The 27,416-nt window shown below is 42.3% G+C and overlaps 1 protein-coding gene across 1 annotated transcript in view; it reads right to left on the reverse strand.

Moving 5' to 3' along the window:
* LOC146178798 (venom factor-like) overlaps positions 1 to 27,416 on the reverse strand; it is a 108,926-nt gene that overhangs the window by 11,532 nt on the left and 69,978 nt on the right. The window contains exons 18-33 of the mRNA XM_084580037.1: positions 26,351 to 26,579; positions 25,638 to 25,847; positions 24,415 to 24,514; positions 22,182 to 22,283; positions 20,900 to 21,088; positions 19,647 to 19,722; positions 17,624 to 17,780; positions 16,877 to 16,967; positions 14,985 to 15,149; positions 9,507 to 9,673; positions 8,685 to 8,840; positions 5,991 to 6,101; positions 5,781 to 5,880; positions 5,225 to 5,260; positions 3,881 to 3,941; positions 252 to 339 (exon numbers count right to left, since the gene is read on the reverse strand). Coding sequence (XP_084436163.1) covers positions 252 to 339; positions 3,881 to 3,941; positions 5,225 to 5,260; positions 5,781 to 5,880; positions 5,991 to 6,101; positions 8,685 to 8,840; positions 9,507 to 9,673; positions 14,985 to 15,149; positions 16,877 to 16,967; positions 17,624 to 17,780; positions 19,647 to 19,722; positions 20,900 to 21,088; positions 22,182 to 22,283; positions 24,415 to 24,514; positions 25,638 to 25,847; positions 26,351 to 26,579 — 2,038 coding nt within the window. The remainder of the gene's footprint in view (positions 1 to 251; positions 340 to 3,880; positions 3,942 to 5,224; positions 5,261 to 5,780; positions 5,881 to 5,990; positions 6,102 to 8,684; positions 8,841 to 9,506; positions 9,674 to 14,984; positions 15,150 to 16,876; positions 16,968 to 17,623; positions 17,781 to 19,646; positions 19,723 to 20,899; positions 21,089 to 22,181; positions 22,284 to 24,414; positions 24,515 to 25,637; positions 25,848 to 26,350; positions 26,580 to 27,416) is intronic.

Genomic DNA, 27,416 nt, shown 5'->3' on the forward strand with positions numbered 1-27,416 from the left:
GTAGTCGGTGCGCTAGTATCAGTGAATTGTTGACTAAGCCCTGAATTTATTATTCTCCCTTTCTCTTGCCGCGGACTGACGCAAAAAGGTCTACACACCACACAGCCTTTTACAACTTTTTCAACATCACAATTCCTTAAGTTCGAATTCTCTCATTCGAAGCAAAGACAAGAATTCCTAGCTGAGTTTGTGCTATACTGTGCCTTACACTATACGTAGTGTAAGCAAGCCATATTGACAAATTGTCTTACTTTTTTCAGATCAACTTCAACAGGGCTGAAGCCAGTAAAAATTCCAATGTCCAGAATAGCCATGTCGGACTGCTCTCCACCTAGGTACCTGCAAATAAAGTTGGCTAAACTAAAACGTTCTGTACATTCTTGAGAGGTTGATATGTGCACGAGTGGCAATTACCAGAGAAAGTTAAGGACGCCTCCACTCGAACTCCTCGTCAAAGTGGGCCACGACGACTTTTCAGCCTATCATAAATAGACATCGGCTCCAATGTCTCCCCGAGTAGAGGAAATCCTCGAAGACTGCCTCGGCGATACCATGGCACCTCCAGAGCGACCTTGAGCGTTCTATGTAAATATGGCTGATGTATAAACGTTTTCGTGCTGTGTAGATTTGATTCTTTATTTTTAATTATGTGTAATGTGCCCTGCAGCGGCAAACTATACAAGGAGACTTTGCACGTGGTTTTAAAGCTGCCATCTGGGCTAGCCTCCTCTCCTCCATGCTCATTTTCGATCATGAACAACCGCTTAGAGCTTTTCAGTATCTGATCGTTACAGTACTCTTCTGCAGAGCAGTGACATCATAAGTCGTCTCCGGATACGTAAGTAACGTTTCACGGCACTCCATGTGCAGAGTTGAGGTGTGCTTTTGAGGACAGGAGGAGAGGGGGTGGGCCGCAGTGGTTTCCGAAGAAGCTGGAGGATTTATGGTGTGTTGTAAACAAGATGCTGCTGGGTACAGGAAGCACTTAAGCAGGGCGAACATCTGTGCTTGCTGCTTTAATGATTTCCCCGACGCCTCCGACCTCGTAGCGTGTTCTCCACTGTTGGTGAAAAATGTGGAGTAGTGTGGCCGAGCTCTGCGGGGCGCTCGTACGGCCGGCGTAGGTGCTGCTTGGTACCGTCTGCTACATCTCTCGAACGCAGCAGCTACATCATCGCTTGAGCTGTGTGCAGACGACACGGAACATCACCCCTAGGTTTCTTTGCGCATGCGTCATTTTGCTTCGAAGCGCGGCCTCACCAGACGCAAGGCGCGATGCGCAGCTCCGCCACGCTGTCTCGTGTTCACCCCGAGAGAAGAAGACGGCGCAAGTCATCAGTTACACGGCGCTGTCAAGAAAGAGTGTATGTCCTCTCTTTCCACGGAAAGGATATTCAAATCAGCAAAACAAACGGCTTTCCAGGCGTGTCTGCAGTGTCTGCAAATAAAGTTGCCAACTTGCTTCGAAAATGCAAGCGACATTCGCTCCTGGAAAGTCGCACTTAGTGTTTCGGTTCATGTGTCCCAAAGCGCTGCGTAGAGGCATGCGTGTTTCCATTGCTCACTCTGTAGTGCTCCGAAGGAAATGGGCGAGGATAGCGAAATTTTTGGATCCGACCTTAATAAAAGCTTCAAGCTCTCATAACTTTAATGAAGGCTTATAACATTTTCCACGTGACCGCTGCATCACCGGCAGCGACTGTTCCTAGAAACAAAAGTGCTTCCTCTCTTTGTTATTTCTGCCTTGTTTATGAAGCAAACAAAACACGTTTACCTTGGCTGTGAACGTTGGCTTTGCTTGGGAAGGTTGCTTAGAATATTCGGCATGGTAAATATGCGTGCCATGTGCACAGACGGGCAGTTTTAGAGTCAACTTAGCTCTGAACTTTGTCCCTATGAGATATCCGAACTTCCAAAGAAAGATATTTCTTGAGAATATATTGTCGGAGCAAACACAAAGAGCATTTATGAATCCCAACGAGCGTTGAATGTAGGAATGACTGTTCTCCCCTCGATGGGCTGGAAGGAAGAACTCAGCCAGCAATAGTTTGTGAATTTGGGCGTCAGTATTTGAGGGTAATAAGAACTTGTTATACTATATATTGACCGAAATTAAAAGTGTCAAGACTTGCAGTTTTCATTAGCGCGGATGAGTCTTGGAGTCTGCAGGGGCGAGGGTCGCAAGCGAATTGCATTTGGGATTAAACATGCAAAAGCGACATGAGCTTTATTAGATGTCTCCGGAAAGTTAGATAACGTAGATTCCTTCAGCCTGAATTCCGCAAGTACACATACGGCAGTTGGTTTTCGTCGCCCCGAAACACCTCCTCCCTAGCCGGAATGGAACCGGATCCTCGAGTTTAGCAGTCTATCGCCCTAAGACGACAGCCACTGCTGTGGGTTGGTCACAATGCATTTGGTTGATTATTTGCTTTCTACATTTGATCGAAAACCAAGATCGGAAGATTAGTTGAAGCTCACAGTAATACCAATTGGAGCTCACGTAATATTTCTGTTTCGTTAAATATCAAACTAATTTTCATTCCAGTGCCAAATTGTTTGATCTGCATCTTACATGTCCATGCATACTTTCGTGCCTGTGACCTCATTTCTGACATTCCATTAGTAATGTACGCGACTGATTCCGGCTTGAGATATACCCAGCGTATCAGGATGAAATATAGTCAGCGTAAAACTAAGTTTCACATAATATTTATTTCCTCTTTCGTGTTCTCTTTGCTAACAATCACTTCTCTCTTCTGGGGCGTAAGCTAAGTGACGTCAAGCATATGGTGGAATGTTCAGCGAGCAGGGCCACTCTCTGGTTCTAGATCAGTTAGGTAGTTCATGGCAAATTCGGAAAACCACGGTACTGCATTGAAATAAGTATAAACATTTAAGTCGTATTGTTGAATTTCACATACTGGTTTTCCCACGACAGACATCAACCAAGTGTTAAACACGCTCCTCAGCATGGCGCTGGTTGCGATACCCCCTGTGCTCGTTCAGGTTAATCAGCATACTAGAGGCCACTCACGAGATCATTATGCGTGCCATGATAGATATGAAGAAATCTGCGAATAATGAAGATGAAGAAAAAAACTGGCGGAACAAGAAACGCAAGCGGACTAAATAGTGCTCAGTCTACCCATTTAAAACTGCGCAAATGTGAGGAGCTAAAAAGAGGTTTGGCACCTATGCTAGTCGCAAAAACTAGTTAGACGTGGCCCTTCGAACGGTACCACCTCATCATAATAAAGGCATTTAGCATTGCTCCCCGTGAAAGAAATCATGTCCTTGTGAGACGTGATAAACAGCAAGGAGGTTCCTTGAAGACATAGCGCAAAAAAGACGGGGACAACACAGATGTAGACAGGACAGGCGCTATGTCTTTTTTGCGCTATGGCTTCAAGAAACTGCTACCAACTAGCCCAAACCAAACATCTGTTGCAGCAAGGAGGTATCGTGTAGTTTTCTTCTATATATAAAAGGGTACATGAATTTTTCCAATGTGCATTGGCCGTGTAATAACGCGCTAATTTCTTCCCGCAATGTCAATACCGAAAGCGAAACTAATCCGACGCTAATCGCATAGCTTTCAAAAATCTTGCCACAACGCCACTGCTGCATAGAGGCTATAGGGCTTTCGACTGTTGACCCTCGGATATCGGGTTTATCCCTTTTGCTTTTCGGTGGAGGTAAAATACAAAGCACCAGATTCTATGCAGTGCCAGTGCACGCTAATGATCGTTAAGGCATGGATATTATCAGAAACCCTGAATTATGACGTTGTACGTAGCCAGAGTCGCTTTGGGACGTTAACACAAAAGCAAAAAACATAAATGCATGTCAGAACCCTGCGTGAAGTTTCTTCTATTACCTTGTGCAGGCCTTGACAATGTAAGTGGTGTTTTTTGAAGACTTCACATTTGTTCCTTGCCCTGGAAAGTTTAAAGTATCGTAAGTTATCCTTGATTTTTACTGATTCCTGAAAGAAAAGAATCTGTTAGACGTGAATTTTTGTCATTGTCTCGCGAGACGAATTTTAACGCGACAGAATCAAATGTTACATCAAGCGATGTGCACCCTGTGCTAGTCACTAAAAGCCGCCGTGTGATATAGAAGGCAACGGCCTCACAATATTTTGCGAAATAAATGCCTGTGGAGAGTGCGCAACCACGAAAGGGCGAAATAGTTCCGAACATGTGCTCCGCAACCGCGGCAACCCCGAGAAATCGAAACGGCAAGTCTCCGCCCCGCCATGTTCGGACGTGAATGAAGCAGTTGAACATGTAGTGAGTTTACTACCATTTCTCTGTACCTCTGCAGACTCGGGGAATACAGGTGCTCCCAAGAAAGACATGCTCCACCCATGCAACTAGGAAGGCCAAGAACGAGCAGTTTTAATACGAACTTGGCCAATATACATACATCGCACCATTACGCGCCCGAATAATTATGTGGAAGTATAGAGATACGATGAGATGACAACGTTTCGCATGCGGCGACATCACTTGTACTAACATACTTTTTACAACGCTCATAATAATGTGGTAGCATTTCACACTCAATGTAACTTAAACGTGTCGGTAATTTTTGGGGTTAATCTCATTCTGTCAATCACACCGCCACAGGTAGAAAGCTTCTACCTGATAACCAATTAGTACTGGCCGTATACAGGAAATAGTATGCATAAATCCAGCTTCATTACCATACAAAACATTTATAACAAGCAGGAGCACAAATAGTCGTGCGTTCCTGCGCACCACATTAGGTAAAATGGGACGTGATTCCTTATTTGTCATCACGGAGCAACTGCAAACGAGGGAATAATTTTCTTAAATTGCGAGCCGCGTCACGTAATAGCTGGTTTTCATTTTTGTTAGATTTCAATACATTGAAAAATTTTGACTGAACTGATTTTGGTGTCCGGCTCTGTGCAGGTGGATTTTGAATCTACTTTGAATGGTACTGAGTTCCCTTCTAATGTTTTCGCATTGATTTGCTCAACTGATTTGGCACGTGCTCATGGACAGTGGTTTTGTAACACTGCTTTTGGAAGGTAAAGCTACATTTTAAGCACGCCTTGTTTGCTTGCCAGTGCGGCATCTAATGTTTTTGAAATAGCGTACAGAAGCGATAGAAAGTATTGTCCAAAAAGCTTGAAATATGTTTGTAACCCAGTCAAAATCATTTAAATATTAGTAGGATTGGATCCACTTACCTGCTGATCTTCCCACGCGGTGTCTGCTTAGATATGCTGCGAAGAGGCAGAATAACGAATCAGCAAGTCTTTACAATTAAAACTAGGCAAGGTTGTCGTTTAAGATCAATTTTCAATCGCAGCGTAATTAGCAATTGTGTGCAAATTTCTTTTGCAGCCTTACGCGTGTTATTGATGATGTTATTTTAGGGCGCACTCATAATCATGCTTAGCTAGAGTAAAGAAAAGCGCTGAATGAGACTTCGCACAAAAAACCTTGTTGCGAGACATTGAAAACTGATATAAATTCAGCTTAATCATCACACAGAGATTGCTTACCGCGGTGAGTAAACGGAAACTCGAAACTTTTAGCTTTAATTTACAACGATTGCCTGATTGGTAACAAACACTGCTTACTATTTTCCTCAACCGAAAGACACCGTTGATAATATTTTGAATATCTGCCTCCGATAAACAGCGCTGAGAAATAAAATTTGACTTTATTCATAGAACAGCCGAGCAGATCATGAAACATTTGGAGCTTATAGCTGTACGAAGCACTCCCTATATTGATTACCTTTTTGTACGCCTAATAGGTCCACCAGAGGAGAAGGAAAATCTTCCCGCCGACTTTTATTGAACCCATCATCGACATCAGCAACAACAGAAAGAGAGAACTGGAAAACAAAACATATTTAGAGTAGAACTTCAAAAGTGCGCTAGTCAGTTTGTTAATAATTATGCTAGAACATGTCCGTAAAGTTCATGTGTCGTGAAAACACAGTACCTTGCAAATTTTTTCGGGAGGCTTGAGGACGTTGTACATAATCCTGACATTTAGTGCTGCGGCTCCCGTGCCCGTTGCATTAATGATAATTTGTCCTTTTGCATCGATGACCTGAGGAGGAATAGCACTCGGTAAGTCTTCGTAAATGCTTGTGCACGTTGCATATGGCACATTTCCAACACAGCATCTGTTGTTGACCGGCTGCCGCTATGGCTACCAACAAAGTTGGGGCCATATGATTGAGTAGGTTTGTTCAGTGCCAAATATATTATTTTATGCCGGTTTGCCAAAACAGCCAGTGTTTCGCTGCTCACGTTATCTTCCAACATATGCCATTTTGCTATAATGCAGACTAAATTTCTCTGTTTACTTTTACTGTGATTTACTCATACCTGCGGTAGCGGAAAAGCAGTGTGGAGTATTAGTGGAAGTAAGTGCTCTTTTAATTGAACAAGCTCTACAAAAATGTCTTTAGAGACAAGCGGTATAGCATTCATACATTGTTATTCAGTAGGAAGCCAAACCTCGAACCGCCCTATGCCCAGTAATGCTTAAACGGACCGCGGCGACCATTATGGCCAGTTGGCCTCCCAGATTTCCTAGCTTTATTCTCGGCGAACTTCTCTCCACCGTTTTTGAGCCAATCTCATTGTTGTGCCTCCAGTATATGTTGTTAATAGATCTAACAGGTATTGTAAGTTCTTGGACCCCATTTCTTTGTTGCACACCTTATGGACATGCATTGTCGGTTCCTGCATCGAAACTCATGCCATCGTATGTTATCCTGGTGTCATGGTTTTATTCCGTACGAAATACGCACATATCTAGTTCGATAGTCAGCAAAAGGTAACGCCAGGCAGAATTTGAGTGCAAACTTGAACACAGAGTTATCCCTCCACTCCCTCGCGCCTGTACAGGAATTATGTGTTGATGAAAAAAAGCGAGTGCGAAGCACTCAACTTAACTTTTGCAACACTATCTGATGTTCAAGTATTATGTTTGGTTGGATTACAATCTCGTCTCAAATTGGAAACTGGTGGAGTTTCCCCAAATCCACTGAACTCCTGACAATGTTTTCGACGGGAATGGTGCGGCTACAATTCTTAAACGGGAAATTTGACGACTTAAAACAGCACTCGACAGAATTCGACAGGTACTTCAAGGCAGCTATAGATCGCACCATTTTTCGTTTTTGTCATTTTATGCCTAGCCCGCTCTGCGTCGAAATGCCGGTCGGACCCCGTTCGTCAGAGCAAGTATTCCAGCGTTTTCTTTTTTTTCGTCGCGCCCATCTGCCGTCGCCGACCGCGCCCCGTGCCTGCTTAAAATGCGAGACTCGCGTTCTTTTTTTTTTTTTTTCATATCCTCAGCATTTCATTTTGATGACGCGACAATAGCTGCACTTCCCTCGGCCCGGAAGGATCGGTTTCCCAGATACGCTCTGCAGAAAAGCTGCCTCGGCGGTCCCCCTGCTGCGCTGCTAACACAGGAACGCGACTGTTAATGGAGCTGTTTAACAAATGGCGTAGTGAAGACCCGTTAGCAGCAGCGCTTTCTTGTGGCCGGGAAACTGGAAATGCGTCTCAGAACACTTTGCAGTAGATCTTGCTGTATGGTCTACTGCCGCGTGCCTAACTTAAGGACGATGCTGTTAATAGAGCCACTTTCTCCCTAGAGCTAGCGTGATCCGGCCTTCCAGAAAAACTGCAAAATCGCACCGGATCTAGCTGCAGTTCACAGAACGACGAAAAGACTAGAAACTGCACTTTTCGGGCTAGCGGTTTCTTACTCCTGTATTTTAGAATGCGAGCCGGCTATTGAAATGGTGTTGTAAATCACTGAAGATATACTGTTCCGCAAACCTCGGTCGGCAGCCGGTTTTAGACTTCTTCGTTAGGCCCAGAGTTCTACATTAGCCAGAGCCACAGCATTCCCGGCTAACCATTGCACTCGCCAAACTAACGTCTATAGTTGTTGTGCATTTCTTGTTGCCTTAGCATTGTCTACTTCGCTACCTCACTAAACAAGCTCAAGCTTGAGCTTCTCAAAGTATAGTATATGGTTAGCGGCACACTTAAAGATTTTCTTTATTTTTCTTCTTTAATTTCTTATCGTGTAAACAGCATCTCCTCCGGAGAGTGCATGTGTTTTTTGAGAACAAGAATGACGTGGTCGGGAGGTTAAATTTCGGCTGATTCTCAATGAGAAATCTGAGTTGGTCACGTGGTTGCATGATTCCTCCTCAACTATTCGACCAATCGTGACCGGTGGTTACTATCAGATACCAAATCCATTTCCGTCTAAACAGCAAAGCTGACTACTCCGCCACCAGTTTTTGTGTGAACGATATCTTTACAGCCTTTGTACTAATTTAGAGGTAAGTACACTAAAAGCAACACGACAAACTATGGAAATTTAAATTTTCAGTCACGAAGTTGCCAGTATGCCCCATATTATTTACATTACGTATTTTCTTGGCTATTGTCTCAAATTGCCTCGAACACCCAGAATCACAGACGTTGACAGGAGGAAAGGCGCAAGGAAATTTACATACTTTTAGGTCCTCAGTGGTTTCAAATAAAATTCTTTCGCAGCTGGATAACTCAAGATGGCGGTAGCTGGAAATGGTTGTTTTAAGCAAAACTAACCAGTATCCACTCATTTAAAGTGAAAATACTCAACTGGTGTACTCACATCAAACTCTTTCAACACGTGCGCACTGTCCCGGTTGATGTGATAGAGTTCCCGCTCCTGCATCTTATCCGTGATCCAGGACAAAGAGATATTTGGAGCCGCATTCGATGCTTGACGTGAAAACTCCGATAGTGCTTGCAGTGCGACTACGGTATCCTGCAGAAATATATAATAATGTTGGAAACATTGTGGAGTAGCCGGTAATGGCTCGTACTTACAACCATTTGCTAAGCCTTCAGACGTTTTTGATACGCCTAATTGGGTGCAAACAATATCTGCTCTGGTACAATCAAGCAGAGATTCCAGTGCTCAACGAATGCAACGTGTCCCATCTCGACGGGTCGATAAGTATGTCTAACTAGTTCAGAGTCATGTTGGATATAATAGGCATTACCTATTATATAGCATATAGATAAATGTACTAATTATTAGATGATTTATTCAAATTATTCATCAATAAGTTGGTCAGTCAGTTCTATCTTCAAACATTCGACTACATAATGTAGGAGGCTTGCTGTCCGGTTAGCTTAAGTCACACGGTATTACTCTCCCGAAAAACAATATGGAAAGCAGGTCAAGATGTTTCGCGATGGCAATACACATTTTATTGTGATTTTTTCAAGCACGCCATTCAGCCAGAACTAATAAATGTAGACGCCAGTACAGCTCACACTGCTTTCGAACTATCCTGCACTGAAATAACCGACCCGCTCTCCGTCAAAGTTCCAAAGTAATAAGAACAGAAATATTTTAAATATTGTAAGCAAACGCGTTATAAACGCATTTAACCATTCACATACCGCCTTTCAGTATCGCACAAACCTGCGTGGACACAAACGACCCGGAGGCTGATCGGTGCCTTTCGAGCCACGCCACAATCTTCTTGCTTGAGCCCATGTCACGGTGCTTGAGGTGCGCGAGCAACGCGTAGCTGGCGCCTTCCACGTCCACGCCTGTGGCTTCGTTCCCTGTGCTCAAAGTGTTCATGTCTGAAAATCCATGTAAATATAGCCTTAGAATCTGTGCGTCAATTTAGTGAAAGCGCTTTGCCTACGTAGGGCAAAGAAGCCTTCGCGATATTTTTCACCAGCTTGCCTCCTTCCTTATCAAATGTGGTTAAACCTTATCCTCCAATAATAAAAGAAAATATTACATCCTAGAGTATAATAGCCTGCAACCTATAGCAAAAAAAAAACTCTTGTAAAGCCAGGGGTAAGCTTAAGCTTCGCGTTAAGACCAGAGTGCTAGCGTCTCTAACAGCACCTTTTCTTATGAAATTTTTCTATGCAATTCATTTTATTTTAGTTATTATTACTGCAAGAGCAGTAGACATTCCAAGCATACTTTATTAGGTCATACGCCTTCAAAACGTTCATTAGGTGTCCCTCTAACATGCTTGGTACAAAAAAGAGTTGCGTGCTCATCTTGTATGCAGACCTGGGTTCGAACCACAATTGGGGCCAATGTTTAATTTATTTCACTGCATATCTTTATTTTTAACATGGGATGTTTGAAATTTTGACACGAGGTCATGTGGCTGTGACATCTTAACCTCGTCGGCCAGTCAGGATTTTTTTCGCGCGATTATTTTCGACACGCTGGGCCGAATACTACTACTACTACTACTACTACTACTACTACTACTACCACCACTACTACTACTACTACTACTGCTACTACTACTACTACTACTACTATTAATACAACCACCACTACCACTACTATCACCACTACCACTTCAAAAACTACTACTACCACTACTACTACTGCTACTACTACCACTACTACTCCTGCTACTACTACTGCTACTACTACTACTACTACTACTGCTACTACTACTACTACTGCTACTGCTACTACTACCACCCCAGCAACACCACCACTACCACTACTACAACCACTGCCAATACCACAACTACTACCACTAATACTACTACTATTACTGCTACTACTACTACTACCACTACTACTACTACTACTAATACTACTACGACAACGACGACAACGACGGCTTATAAACCGAATCAGCCAGTAAGCTTCCCTTAATCGTAAGTCAACATTCATAATTTATTAACCCTTAAGGGCCCCTGTTGGGGTATTGCATAAGGGGGGAGCGCAAACAAAAATAGTTAAAGAGCAGAGGTCAATATAAATACAAGATAACACAAAACATAAAAAGAAGCAAGGAACGCGCTAGTCATGAACAAGGGCTATAAACATCGCCTTAGTACTAAAAGCATCACATTCGTTGGCGACAGGTCCGGGTGAGAACTTAGTGTGGGTAACAGAAAAGGTCAGTATAAGAGAAAAAAGAATTACATGAAAATGAATTGAAGCAAAAACAACATGTCCGTCCAGAAGGTAATTGAACACATTGCTCTAAACCGAGCCTCGTCAGTCTCTTTAGTGATTGGTTTGGACACCAGGTTCCATTCTTCAATTGCGGTCGGGAAGACAGACCTATTAAAAGCGTTAGTGGAAAAATGAAGTCTTTGGACGCTATTGGAATTACACAGGCGGCGTGATGTACGAATAGGAGGAGTTAAGAGGGAACCACGAAGATAGGAGTAATTCAAATATAACTTATGAAATAAACACAGGCGCGCAACTTTGCGTCTGAGAATTAAAAAAGGGAGACCAAGTGATAATTTTATTGAGCTAATGCTGGCATGAAAATCGTAGGTTGACGGAATTCACGTCTGCACGGTTCTGAATGGATTCAAGCATATTAATTAGGTAGAACTGATGGGGACACCAAATTGCGGATGCATATTCAAGCTTACTGACAAAAATGGTTTCATGTGCCAATTTTCGTATGTTAGGAGGAGAAGTGGAAACTGATCGTCTAATAAAACCAAGTTTACGTGAAGCATCGGCCATTATTTTTGTGATATGGTCTGCCCAAGTGAGCTTGCTATTAATAGGGATGCCAAGGTAACGATACGATTCCACTTGCGATATTTCTTTAGAAAACAAACAGCAAGGGTAAATCAAGTTCGAGCCCTTCCTTGAAATTTTCATATAGCTCCACTTCCCGGTATTAAGTTTCATCAACCACAATGTGCACCAGTTCGCAATTGGCTTTAGATCGTTCTGGAGGGCAATTTGATCATCTTTAGTAATTATACGCCGGTAAATAATGCAGTCGTCACCGAAGAGGCGGATGGTGGACGAGATATTGGAGGGAAGGTTATTAATAAAAATTAGTAAGAGCAGCGGTCCCAACAGAGACCCCTGTAGTACACCGGAAGTTACAAAAGTAGTATTTTAAAGAACACCGCCTAATACGGTGAACTGAGAGCGAGCTGTGAGGAAGTTATGAATCCAGTCTAAAACAAGTGGGTGAAGGTGAAGACCTGTAAGTTTGACATAAGACGTTGATGATGAACACGGTCGAATGCTTTAGAAAAGTCTAGATAGACGACATCAGTTTGGAACAAAACAATCAAGATTTAAGTGAAGGTCCATGGTAAACTCGAATAACTGCGGTTCACATGAATAACTACGACGAAAGCCATGCTGATTTCTGAAAAAGAAGGAGTTGTGATTCAGGTGTTAGGCAATGTATGAGTATATAATATGGTCGGGAAATTTACATGGAATGCAGGTTAATGAGATAGGAAGATAGTTCGATGGGTCACTTCGGCTACCTGTTTTGAACACAGGAATAACTTTGTTCAGTTTCCAGTCACTGGGTATTGAGCCATTAGAGACAGACTGGTCAAATTTTATTTTTAGAAAATTACAAGATATATTTTTTGTAGCTTTTAATAACTTTGCAGTGATGTCAGGCCTCGCGGCACTAGAATAGTTTAGTTTGTCAACCAGAGCACAGATGCCAGCTGTAGTAATGTTGATAGGGGCCATATCGGGGAGGTTAAAACTTTGTAGAGCTGGTGTATTCAAGGCAGGCTCAAGGGTGAAGACAGAAGTAAAATAAGAATTCATGACGTCGAATCTAAGTTCCGGAGACACCTGCGAGCCATCCGGATTTAAAAGAGTAATGCAGTACGAGTTGCTCGATTTGGGTGATAACAGCCGCCAAAAATTTTTGGGGTTGGACTGTAGAATGTCATAGAGATCACAGTGGAAAAATTTTCTCTTTGTACACCTTAGAAGACGTGTATATTCATGTAAGCCCGCAACGTATTTCTTCCGTTTGTACGCCAACGCGGTCCCATTAGCTTCACTAAAAAACCTCTTTTTCTTTTGAGAAAGTCTTCTTAAGGAGGTCGAATACCAGGGCTTGTTGGAATCACCGCGAACGCATACAAGTGGAACATAGGTTTCAAACAATTCAGAAATTTTGTTCTTGAAAACTAACAGATTTTTTTCAACAGTTTTATTAGATGCGGATTTCTTAACACCAAGGAAAAAGTCTTCTAGCGCGGAGTTATTGCGAGAGAAGTCTCCATTTTAATAGTAACGTATGTACTTTATAGAGCTCTGCCATTGAGAAATCTGAAGCGGTAAGTTGAATATCACAGTGTTATGGTCACTGAAACCGTCAATGCATGATAAGGATTGCATGAGATCTGGGTTGGACGTACAGACTAAATCAAAAGTGTTACTGCCACGTGTAGAAAATTTTACTATTTGGCTCAGGTTGAAAGTCAGGAGAACGTCAAGCAAATCTTACGACTGACGAGATGATGTGCACAAATTTTCCCAGTCGATGTCAGGAAAATTTGTCTCAGCAAAGGATTTAATTGGCGCGAGGGGAAACGAGCGTTAAGATCGACCAGAACGGAGTAAATATCACTAATAAAACAAGTGTCACAGTCAGAAGGGCGATAACACGCAATAATTATACATGTGCTTGTGGAAAGGGTGAGTTTGACACAAAGAAGTTCATAACGGGTATGGATAACAAGAATAGAAGAACTGACACTGGTTTTAATGGAAGCTAAAACACCACCATCCCTGCGCGAAGCCCTATCAAGTCTGTAGATCGTAAATGGCATTTTGTTATCAAGTAATTCCTCGTTATGAATACAACTTGAGAGCCACGATTCTGTAAATATAGCGATATCAGTACCGTTATCATCAAGGAAAGCTTTCACTGCCTCTCTCTTTGGAAGATAGCTACGAACATTTGCTAAAACAAAAGCCATAGTTTGACAGACTTGTGAGCGTGTTGGAGGCACCAGTGGTTGACGAGGGAGGGAGGCATTGAAGTTAATAGTGACCGCTATGACTCGTTTTCTACCACCGTTTCGGTATCAGCATTGTAGACAAACTGCTTGTCGCCCATGATTAACTTATTAAAGCGTACCTTGTATTTTAGGCCGCTTCCTTTGCCGTACGCACAAAGTTTCTTTTGGGCTGTGCGCACACGTTCTGAAAAATCTTCACGGACCGGTTTCTCTTTGAGTTTAGGGCCAGCAGAAAGTATTTTGCATTTGTCTTTAAAACGAGACAATTTGACTACCATAGGCCGTTGTTTCCCTTGCTCAAAACGGCCTAAGCGATGCGCTCTTTCAATTTCAGCAGGGTCAATTGATACACTTAATTTATCTGAGCAGAAAGAAACTATGACTGTTTCAGACTGTTCCCACGTTTCATTTGCCGCATCGAGCAGCCCGAAGAACGGTAGGTTATTTCGCCGAAGTCGATTCTCGGAATCATCACATTTTTCTTTGAGGGCTCGGATTTCAGTTGAAAGGCTTTGAATAGCCGGGTTTACATAAGGTGTTGGGCTGGCATCACTGCACTGACGCGTTGCGACAATTTTGTCGAGAGCATCAACGCGCGACGAAAGACTGCTGACCATGCTTTCGAAATTCGACTGCGAAGTGCGAATTAATGCAAGTTCAGACAGCACGGAGGTTTGAGAAAGTTCTAAGCGTGATAAACTCTGGGCAATCGAATCAAGGGATGGCGCAGAAGGAGGAGGACCAGGGTTTAACTTAATGTCGTCTGACAAAGCAAGGAGACCAAGTGAACATTGACAGCGAAGTAAAATACGCACTGACAAAAATGTTTGGCAACGCTTGAATATGTCGGAGAGGCACGACACCTCTAGTAAGCACGGATCGTTAGAGAGGGTACAGGATGTGCACTGCCAATAACTAACCTGCAGCAAGAAGAAAGGCGATATTTTGACCATGATCGTAGCGGTGCGGTGCCCCCCGCTTAGGATTCTATTCTTTTTTAGGCACGCTACTTTTCGGCATTACCAGTAACCAATAGAGGACCAGCGAAATTTACTGGGTATGAATACTTGATCACTTGACAACTGACTACGTTGATCTATGAAGCGAGAGCAGCAGATACTTAGAGTGATTTAGGGGGCCATACTTTTGTCTTCGAGAAGATGGGCTTTCAAGACATCCAGCGACCTCTGCCGGTCGGCTCCAGGCACGAAGCTCAGTGCATACGCCGTCAGGGCGGCCACGTACGGGTGTTTGATGGTTTCCAGGTGCTCCCTGAGGTAAAAGCTCGCCCGGGCTATGGTCACATTTGCTTCCTGCAACAAAGTTCATTGCCGGAAGCTAAAGAATGTGTTTTTGTGCTGTTTTTTTTTATTATAATTTGTGGCCCGTAAAATCTCTCTTGGTATTGTTTCAAAATCCTTAGCAACTGGTAAGTTACCAAGTGATCTGAATAAAAAGCAATCGTTCCTTTTTCTTTTTTCAAAGAAGGTAACGAAAATGTTCTAAACATAAGGCTGTATATTGCCTTTTGCTGCCTTTAAACCCCTTGAACGTTTCGTTCTGAAGCATTACATGCATCTGGAATTCAAACGTTTTCGATCACCTCTTCAACACGGTTCTTATGACGAATTGTCGATTGCCACTCAGCTACTGAAGATAATACACCATATTTAATTTAGTACTGGTAACAAAAGACAGGTGAATTTATCTTTTTATAAACCTCACAAGGTTGCGATCGGGCTTCCAACGTGAAAGTAAACAATAAAAATAAAATTAGGAATCAATGAGTATGTTACAGTTCACTGAACAGGTAACAACTTAAATTGCTATTAGTTCGTTCAAGTAAATAACAGAAGCTCATCCACATAACTAGTCACCTTAAGAACACCGAGAGTTGCATGTTGGCAACACTACTCTTTTTCTCATCATTACAAACGACCGTCTCGGTAATTATGAATTTAAAAAGAGTTTTCCCAGATGGCTATACCACTTACATTCAAGCTCTCGAATTCACCTCGCCTTTAACGGTCGTTTAACGATGTATACACAGTGCAAAGCGACACTAAAGTTCAGAAATACTCATTGCTAACAATAGCAAAAAACAAAGAAGCAAAGATGGGACTACCACGTAAAACATCGAAATAGCGATATGTAAGTGTCTTATATTTTTAGGATGGAATTGTGTAATTCTCAGCAGCTGAACGAAACGTATCGAAACTTGAAGAAATACAAATATGGGCAATAAATATATATTCAAAATATACGAAGATAGCGAGATCACAACTTACGCTCTTAAGAGTTTCGCCATGTGTAGCTTGTAGAAACAAGCCATATTGGCATGCTTAAAATTAATGCGTGAACTTGTGCGCCACCACTTTAATGTAAAACACAAAAATATCTGCAATTAACTTCGCGCCATAAGCATAGTTTGGTTTGAACTGAACGGTTTTGTTATCCTTATTGCTTTCTTTTGTTTAATTTTAGAATTTAACGTACCAAAGCAACTGCAGTCATGAGAGACGCAGTAGTGGATAGGGCTTCGCACATTTTGACCCCCTCTGGTTCTTTAACGTGCACTGACATCGCACAGCACACGGGTGCCTTGCTTTTCGCCTCTGTCAGACAAGCGGCCGCTGAGGCCGGGATTCGATCCCGCGTCCTTGGGTACAGTAGTTGAGCACAGTAACCACTGCGCCACCCCGGCGGGGTAGTTTTACTTTTAATGGAACACTATAGACGAATGAAGTCTCCCACAATTCTGAGCAGGAAAAGAGATCAAATAAGCCTAACAGGGGAAGCAACGATAAAAAAGTCAAGCGAGCTGCGTTCATGGATGTATATTGATCTTAGCAGTCTCTCTTCTCTAAAGCCTAAAAATCTTTTAAAGCAAAGTTTCACCGCACGGGGTACGTTCTCAGGAAGCTGGCTCATCGCATTCGGGGAATATAAGAGCTTGGATCTGTTGAAGGCTAATGGCAACGCTAGTGCCAACTTCGAGTCGTGAGCGCGAAAGCTGCCGCAACAAAGAAGTCAAACTTGCCTGTGGCAAAGGAGCCGATGTGGATGCACATTCGTGGAACGTCAGCAGAACAAACGCTGTCATCGCAGTAGTTCCATGTACACTGCCCTGTGAGATTAAGGAGATCAAAGTAAGAAAAATTGCTCAGGCTCTGTGGATGTTGTCTGCAGTATTTTCCATTCCCTTTGGTCAGTTAGGTAGGGAAACTATTTAGAAAAGTTTCCATGAATTACCTTCAGGAAAGAAAGATGTCAGTTCAGAAATTGCATGTTCTTGTAGCAAACGGCCCGCTGCAGTGTTTACGCCGATGTTTATGCAAGTTTCGTAACATTCTGAAAAAGCGGAAGGTATGACCTGAACCTCGTTACCGGGAAAAGCTGTCTGCAAACAAAGCTACTGCAGTGTTCTTTCAGACACGTTCGGGGACACTGAAGCTTCTTTACTGCATGAGTTAGCTAGGGAGAGAGGGGGGGGGGTGCGTGCAAAGTTTTTATTATATGGTACGTAGGTGCAAAAGTACATTTCTATCACCTATTTTCGAAGGTCATTCAGATCTGAATTTATTTTTTCTTCTAGTCAAGACATTAAAACTTTTAGACAACACCATAAGACTTTAACGCACGGAAGAAATATACCCATGGCTGGGCTCAGCGACCCTCTCGAGCCGTTAATTGGCTCCGCAATTAGGATAGGCGACTGTTTTTTTTTATCTTAACCACATTCTGCTGCGATACTTGATATAACACATGTAATGCTAGACTTACCAACAGTTCTCGGTGAAGAATTGGGTCGCGTTCTTTGAAGCTGCCGTCAATGTGCTGCTGGGAGGCAAGCCATGCAAAGCCGCTCTCTATGACGTCAGAGCTTACGTCGATAACTTTTCGGGCCTCACAAAATACTCGAAGTACGAATGCTGTCAACCTGTGACAATGGAGAATGCGCCATCTGAAGCCCATTCCAAACATTTCCAGCACTGTAGGTTTCCTGCTGTTGAGCAACGAATTTTATAACGGATGAAGAGGTTGTTTACTCCTTTAAATTTACCAATATCACAGTTGTGAATTTGCTAGGCATAAGGATTTTTACGGAGCCCCGGTGCAAGCCCCGGTTTGGCCCGGCAGCGTTCAATGTATACACACACACATATATATATATATATATATATATAATACACCATATGCACCATATAATACACCAAAATGAAATCTTGGCCACGGTCAATAGTAGTGAAAAATGAAGACCAACATGTGAAACAATTTATTGACATTTCGGCTGTTCCACAGCCGAAACGTCAATAAATTGTTTCACACGTTGGTCTTCATTTTTCACTATATATATATATATATATATATATATATATATATATATATATATATATAAACAGGATGTCACACAACTTTCCCGATTATCTATTTTATTCCAACAGTTTCGGACGGTGGATCGTCCTTCTTCAAGGTAGAATTGAGAATTCTCAATTCTACCTTGAAGAAGGACGGTCCACCGTCCGAAACTGTTGGAATAAAATAGATAATCTGGAAAGTTGTGTGACATCCTGTTTGAATTTAACTCTGGCCCATTAGTAACAAGCAATCCATGTCTATATATATATATATATATATATATAGTTAAGAATGGATACTAGAAGGAACACATGCGGTTTCAGCCTGAACGCAGTAGAAATTCTGACTGCTGAGCAGCTTTAACCTCTAAAAACGTAAGAGTGGCTGCAGTAATTAGGTGCAATGATTTATGAGGTGCTACTTTCCGCTGCAATTCGTCCCTTCCCCCTACAGCCTTGTGATAAAGGCCTCCACGGTGGTGTTTAGTTTGACACAAACAAATTGAAGTTAAAAATAAAGCCTTTGTAGAAAAAAAAAATTTTAGTGTCGTACAAGTTCTGCTCTGTAACGCATGCGTGATGTCCTGGTTTGAGATGGTACCAATTCTCTTCAGCTAACAGAGCGCCTCATTCATACTAGTTGTTACGCAAACGACTTGTGTTTTAGACAAGCGCGTGCGAGAGCAGAATCGACCGAGAAATACAAGAAAGTGAAAGTGAGCACCCAAATAAGCTCTGCAGTTAATCAGAACACGTTTAATTTTTTTTTTTATAATTGATTGTTCAATACCTTCAGGCCGAAATGAAGACCAATGTGCACTCTGCATTGTTTGCATTTGCCGTATAATTTAAAGCAGCATTAAGGATGATATTTTATTACCACTCTTTAGGTGTGTAAGATCAGCACTAAGGGGTTCAATACTGTCTGTTGTAAACAGTACGGGTAGTGCCAGGAAGGACGCGCTATCTCCAAGTACGCTATATCGCTCCAGCGATTACAATCCAATAAAGCGCATCAAATAGCACAAATAAACTACGCATTATAGCACTACAGGTTGCAGCGCAAATGGTTAAAGGTTATAATATCGAGCGATTTAAAATAAATATTCTTGAATATCAATTCCCAGCCTCATTAAATTTAAATACCTGTGCCACACACCTGTCCCTGGTTCTTCGCCGAAATAAACAGATAACGTGGTGGTACACTTCCTATGGCTTCTGAATTCGTCTCACATTGTGGTGCCATAACATATATCACGCTTGGCCGGCTACCTTGAAATTTAGCGAAATTAACATATTTATGCAAAACATATCATGAAAAAGAAAACCACGAAAACAACCAGACCTTCAGTTGCGTGACGCTTCTGTGCGTATTATTACAGCGGTTTTCCCTGGCCTATACATTTGATAGAGTATGTCTTACCGCGAATAATATTGACCACCCTTACCACACGTTTTCCGGTCCGTTCTGGAAGGTCGAAAATGATCCGTTGCCATTTCGGAACGTCAGTTCTTGCTCGTATCCTGTAGGGATGAGGTAAAGTTTAATCAGAAAGATATGTAGCATCGTACAAAAATAAACACCTTTCATGTCTTAGCCAATATGTCAGAACGATCGAAAGAATCGCCCGTTTATTTGTTACTAGCGGTAAGGTGTAGTTCGATGTTACTACAGTACGCTATGCTCCCAATGGCCTCGAATAAGCCCACTGTGCGTCCGAGGTTTTGCTTCTGTAGATTGCTTCTGAAGATGTAGATTTATATATGCTGAATGTATTTACAAATCATGAAAGTCGTAAGTTTCTCCTTCTATGTTCAAGAAGTTCAGTGCCATTATCACGCATCATTTGTGAGGGAGAGCCGTATCTAGAGAATTTCGAATGGATAAATCGTACAGATTTTCTCTGTACCCTTTCGGGACATTTATATTTTGTGTAGTGACCGGCTCCCAAACAACACATGCATATTCAAGTCTGGGTCTAAATAAGGAATAATAAGCAAGCAATTTTACGCTAGGTGGAGCACTTTTAAGATTGTGTCACAGAAATATAATTTACGCAAGGCGGAAGAACAGATATTATCAATGTGTAAATTCCATGTTAAATTGTTAACAGCTGTGGCACCCAAGTACTTATAAGGCAATAACGTTACTAGGCGTTTTAAGCAACACTACCAACTTTCTGCACTTTAAAAAGTTGGAGTGCAATCAGCTGAGAAAATATTAATAATACTTTAGGAAATATTAGTTTCTCTCTTCTTTACGCCTACTTTGATCCAATACTTATTGATGCGAGGCCTGTATATACATTGACGCTATCTTCTGTCGGCCTGCTCCTGTCTTACTGAGTATTTATTAATTTTACGTCGGTATTTTGTTCTACTCCATTCACTTTCATATACGTTGTGCGTAGCATGATGTGAATGAAAAGCTGAAATTGGTTCAGTTTACATTATGGTAATATTTATGCAGGGGCTGCAAAGATAGCAAGAGCTGTTGTAGTTGACCGCCTTAATTAATAGTCTGCACTGAAGAGGGCTATAAAGTTTTTCACAATTTTAAAAGACCGAATGTACTTTCGGTCGAGCACACTTGTTTGAATCTTACAGTAGGTCGTTTCATGTCCTCAGCCATCGGGATTAGTTCTTCATTGTTAAAACTCCTAGGATAACTTTTCACAATCTGTGCAAAGTTGCGTCTTACCTTTCCGCACATATTTTAAAGCCGTGACAGCCAGCGTATCGTTCAGATGTCTTTTGGACTTGAGGTAGTTGTACGCGTAAAGGACGGGAGCCATTATCATCATGTTCTGCTCTCCACATCCCATCGGCAACGATATCAGCGAGTCGACATTCGAAATAACAGCTTCTGTGAACGAGGATGCTTCACTACCTGCAAAAACAAAGATGTGCATTTCTATTTAAAATTTAGCCCTCTATGAGAATTAGTGTGTAAATGTCCATTACAGTTCTTTGCAATCTGGTGCACGTCGTGCACCTGATTGGCTACATAAATATACGCAAATATTTCGTCACTCTTTTCGGAAAGCTGGGCCTTTTGTCGCTCCAACGAGACAATCATCAAGCTTCGATGCCCAGTAGGAGTACATCAGTCAATGTCTTAGAGTTTACGAACAATATCGACAATTTCACTGTCTGTGGTTAGCTTAATACAACACGTCCGACTGAGCAAATCATGACTCTTATTTGGAACAGCGTTTTTGAAATTGTAAACCGAGTATAGCTTGCTAGCATCACTTCGACAGGATAGTCTCGTGAGTCATCTTGGTCACATTTAGGTGCCAATCGATTTCCTAGGTGACAGTGCTGATATTGGCAGTCTTTTACGTTCATCACTTTTCGTCTGAAGATGAGCCTGAGTTCATGTCGCTTGATAGCCAAGGTAAGCATTTAGGTTACTCGAAGCCCAATTCAAAATGTTTCCAATTGATTTCGACTATAATAACAGCCGAATTGAATGTGAAATTATATTATCGTATAAGGTCAATTTGGCATTATACTTCGATACCAAGCTTTATGTGTGGGTGAAGGTGCATGGTCTCATGAACATTAAGATTTTTCTTTTGTGATGGGGCCCAAGTGTGTGAGTGGGCTCTGGTTCATCGACGTCATTTGGTAAGTCAGCATTGGAGCTCAAGTTACATCCTATCAAATCTATTATGTTTTCAATATATGTTAATATTTTTCAGGTTTGTGCTTCTTTTTAAATTGTGATGTTAACTTCCAAACGTTTGATTTGCACATTATCGTCTTTCGCCTTGCAGCTGTTTTCTACTTTAGAAAGAGCACCGTTACTTTGCCGAAAACAAATGCTACCCGTTCTTTCTTTGGGAAACCGACACTACATTATATCGCTGTTCGTATGAACACTCGCGTGCGGTGTGTGCGCGGGGAAGGAAAGAAAGGAGAGTGGCAACATTTTGGTGTATTGAAATCGATGCATGAAGTGGAACAAATCTACTCACCGATGACGGACACGCTGAGATATTCAGTATGAGGAACTGTATCTTGAGGGTACATAGGGGTGATAGTTATCATTTGGAGCTGTTTCTCTTCGTCAAGTATATCTGGAGAAATAAATTCACGCGGGATCAGATGATGTCCGCTAGAGACGTGGGAGGGTGGAAGTTTCAAGTACGCCCACAAGCAACGAATTTCCGCGGAACAAAGAGAGAAAAAAAAAACAGTCACTTAAATATGTTTACGGGTATGAATTGCTGTCCCGTGGTTTAAATTCCCTAGAATGAGGTTTACAACTTACAATGAAGTCCTTTTTACAGGTGTTTGATACGTTGTATGCTTTTGCGTATTCCACATATATTAGCAAGTTTTACGTGGCATCTGCGAGCGTCCGCCGAAGAAACACATGTACACGCAATTTGGCGTATATACTTCGTCGGTTTCAACGCTTGTTTAGCTTTCTAGTTGACTAATATACACTTCATGTAATTAGAAATTGTATGACACCGCACTAATCATTTTAATAAAAACAGTTGCATCACAGTTTTGATAATGTCGGGGGAGCCTACATTTGGAGGTGTACATATGTCACAGTTTCAAATGTTTGTCGCTAGCTAGCTTACAGCTTCACTTGCAGGTACATGCGTCATGCAACGAGAATTCATGTGACAACACATGAACGGTTTTAGGCGAAAAAGCACATCATTATTTTGATATGAAACTCTGAAAAACTGTCGACAGATTGAGATCCGCAAGTCACCAGTATATACAGACGAACGACGATTGTGGCTTTATTTAGGGTAACGGCGCCTCCATCGCTAATAAGTCTTAAGCAACTTTCGGCTTCCTGCTTTTGTCACACAGTTGCGTGATGACGTCCAAATAATTTTGCACCTCTAGAAGTTTCAAAATTACAAGCCCGACCACCGAACGATGCGAAAGGTCTTTTTTGTTATGGGAGATTACATAGGGTTTCTTTCTAACATTCTGAACGCACTAAAATAGCCTATAATATACAATAATATAAAGAAGCTGGGAGGTGCATTTGCGACGTTTATTGACTTGTGGTTACGTAAAACCGGTGATCATGGACCTTGAAAAAGTATTTGCTGCAAGCAAAGTTTTTCTATTTTTGTTATTCCACTAGCATGAAATACGGGATGCGCTGGATAAAGTAAAACAAAACAAAAGGTTCTCTATCGGAGGAACAATGCGTGTTTTTCCCCACAGTGTCTAATTCTTGCTTCAGGCTATTTACAAACTACAAGTGAAGTAAATTCTCTTTAACTTACACACAATTTGTCTTAAAGTTAGTCTCAAATTGAAATAATTTCTGGGACGAGCACTGCAAGCAAAATAGACAAACGTCCCAGAGGAGAAATGGAAGAGCTATAAAAATGTATTCAGGAACTTGAAATACCGGTAAAAGTTGCTAAATTGGTATGAACCAAATCTCGACATTTTATTGTCTTCTAAATTCACTACATATTGGCGCGAATATTGTTTTAAGAAACAGCCGCGCCACTGCACCAGACTAGCAAAGTGACTAAAATAAAAACGCAAACCATTTTTCCAAAGGAAGTGGTGTAGGCGAACTTGAGCCTCCCGTATGAGTTTTGTCACTTTTAGGTGCAATAAGGGCTGTATGGTGTACAAAAATGATTTGCGTGTGGTAGCAAGCGACTACCTGGACCTGGGAGCCTGGATCATCCAGACTACAAAAATGATTTGCGTGAGGTAGCAAGCGACTACCTGGACCTGGGAGTCTGGATCATCCAGACTACAAAAATGATTTGCGTGTGGTAGCAAGCGACTACCTGGACCTGGGAGTCTGGATCATCCAGCAAGTGAGCTGCCGCGAGCAGAGCCTCGGACTACAAGCACGAACCATTCAGCTCCAGCTAATTGCTATATTTCGCAAATGTTTATGCTCTCTCTTTTACGGGAGATAGGCTGGTAGGCGATGTAGTGTTGGAGAAATAGAAATATCCCTTTATATGGCACCTTGCCACTCTCTGTACACTGCATCAGTTTACCAAGCACACGCAGCTGATGCCCAAGTTTTAGCAAAGTGTGGCAGGATTAAAGTGTTCAGTTAAGGTGATCGAGATTACGTAAACCAACCCGAGGAAACAAGCACCTCATGGGAAACGCCCGCTTGTTCCCATTCATGCATTCACACACACTGGGGAGGGATTTTGGAGCATGGGCCCCGAAGGAAACCAAATAAGAACATACCTCTGCAGCCTCTCTTTAGGACGGCTCTACTTTTCCGACGCCGCTCATTACTGGGGTCCAGTATCAGGGAGAAGGATTCTTCGACTGGGATTCCCTCAGGCTGCACACCAATGAACCGCTTAAGTCAGAAGTGCTGCAAGTTTTCTTTTCCCTCACGGTATAAGTACAAATATTTTTGACCATAAAACAATTGTTGCGGTACTTGGGCTTCGGGAGAATCTATTTACAGCCACGCGTTGACGGAACACATAGCGGTGCTCAAACACTGGCGTATCATTGTCCAGTCATCATGGAAATTTAAAAACCGGCCACCGTTGAAGAAAGTCGTGATTTCAGCCACTCGTCCTCACTGACCCTCTTTGCATTGCTATGCCTGCCGCACACTTAGCGGATGTCCTCAGTGCCCTTACAATGCAACGATTACATTTCAATTCCATTACAGTTACAGTTGTTATTTCAAAATATCAAGCGATGACATGGTGCGTCTACAATTCCGGTATTTCTTACATTAAATAACTGGAATGACAAAGAAGAAGAAGGAATGACAAGGCAACGCCGTCACATGCGCTGATCTTGAAATAAGAAAGACTAATTTGGGGACACGGAGTAAAATTTCTCCTCACATCCAGCGAAATTAACAGAATAAGCTATGCTTGCTTCATTGAAAGGATTTGAAGGCATTCTGATTTCCTAGCGCTTTACTCTAGTGCATCAACGAAAGAGCGGACAGGGTAAAATGTAAAAAGAAACCTGTATGGACGGCGTAGTCCGTGCTGAGATAATATTGTATAATAAATTATAGTATGCAACCTGGCCTGGCGGATATAGCTTGATATTTTATTTTGTATAATTACATAAATGCGCTTTGTATAACATATCACGCTTCAGCCATTGTCCTGATCTATCGCGCCTCAGGTAGGTGAGATTAGATGGGCTTGTTTACATTTATAATTGCCGTTTTTCTTGTGCATAACTGAAGAGAGCTTTTCTACCTCCCTTGCTAAGCGGTGTAAATGTCAGGACATCGATATATCCTGCGTAACATATTGACAGCGAGTATATACAAGTGACAGAGGAAAAGGGCAGCACTATAGAGATACTCACGAAGGCCGAAAAACTGATTTGTAACTGAACTAAACATCAGTACTCTGCGAACATATACAGTGAACAGATTAGTGAACTCATTAGACCAATCTGAATGTTTCAATTATTGTTGGGCTCACCACAACTACGAGGTTCTTCTCCACCAGGTCGGATCCTCCACTGCTCCGCACTTCAACCTTTATGGGAACATTACCCTGGCGCAGGGGCACCACTGAGAAGCTGACACTGGCGGCAGAATTCTTTGTCATATTCAGCAGCTTCCTGTCCGGTAGCTTAGGGTGCTTTGATCCGATGCAGAGGTCGGTATTCCCGTAGAGTAAGACCGCAGTCTGTTGTTGCAGAAACAAGCACGTGAAGGTAGTTATGTTTTTATCCTTCTCTACCGTTCACAATCATTTAGCAGCATTTGAATGAACGCTTTGCGGAGCAGCACATTTGTAGTTTAACCGTGGTATATCTTAGGGTAAAAGCGGCCTTGATCACCTTATTAAGCTATGAGGTATCTATTGTGTTGTATGCGCGACCAGAACGTGGAAAGAGCTCCAAACTTTCTCTGAATGTGTGAGTGGCAGCCTTATGCTCGGGTTAGCGTTATCAGTATCCGTACACTTGTAATGATATCTGCAGCCATATTTCACGAGTAGCGTTAATTCATTATTCATCTTGGACACATTTGCAGCATTAGAAAAGATCGATCTATTCCCTTGTCGGGGCTGCGACTATTAGCCGCCCGTGAAAAGTGGCCGGACGATTTGCTCACTGCTGCAAATCCTCGCTATCAGCTCCATATGGACACGAGAAAGTGGAGATGAGTGCACATGGATTTACTCACTTCCCAACGAACGGAGCCGTAGTTGAACAACGTTGCCACAACTTCCACCTGCTCGTTCCTGACGACCGTCGGAGGAAAGCTCACTTCTAAGAAAACTGCCTTGAATGCCTTTGCTTCGACGGGCTTCGCCACGCAGACACCTCCCTTCGGAGACAAGGACACTGCCTCAATCGACCAGGTTGTCACACTGTGCGGTGTACTGGCCGAAAAATTGTACCAGCCGTCAGCTCTGCAAAGAAAAGCGAACAAATTGTCACTTTTCTAGCAACAGCAGTGCAGTTTTGGTGGAGGTTTCACTTCACCTGCAGCACAATCGGGCAGGAAGTGGGGCGGCTCTATTTGAATGTGATATAGAAGGTACCTGAAACCATTCCAGAAAACAATTGAATCACTACTTCTTGTTTTGTGACACAAGACCAAATCGTAAAATGGCGAGGGGAACATCTAGCTTATAAAACGGTCAACTCTGCAGATTGTATAGATTGAATAGTACACAGAGTTTCACCCGCGAAATCTAAATTCAGTATATTTTTATTTTACTCTCGCGAAGTCACAACCCATCTTTATTCTTAGTTATTTACGGAAGCAATATCATTTGCAGCGATTTAAAAACAAAATTACCTCACGGGTGTAAGGGTTTTCTGTGATTCACAAGGTGTATTTGCTTTTGTTACTAAAGCTTACGCTGTACAGCAGGCATGTCGAGCACATCAGTTGTGTAGTATTTTGAGAGCATTTACCTCGCTTAACTTTAGGAGGCTGCGCTAACAGGTCTAGTTTGAAGACCAGAGCCAGCTGGTGCATCTGTCCCGCATGATTGCAAAGGCCATGGGCCCTCTCCGCTTAGAGTATTATAAATCTCCGCAATTATTCTTATTAATGGACCATGAATACTCGTCGAGGCTGACAAGCAGGTAGAATAATGTGGAATAGTGGGCAGGGTTAGTATATTTTAGAAGTTTGTCTAATCTGCTTTCGGTTCCTCAATGTATAATGGGATCCAAGAGTTCTTGTTTATGTACGTGACAATCGGATTTACTTTATAGGTATTAGTGGGTCGGAATGT

This window comes from Amblyomma maculatum, chromosome 9 (genome assembly GCF_055883805.1).
Source record: "Amblyomma maculatum isolate TAMU_Amacu chromosome 9, ASM5588380v1, whole genome shotgun sequence".
Taxonomy (NCBI): Eukaryota; Metazoa; Arthropoda; class Arachnida; order Ixodida; family Ixodidae; genus Amblyomma; species Amblyomma maculatum.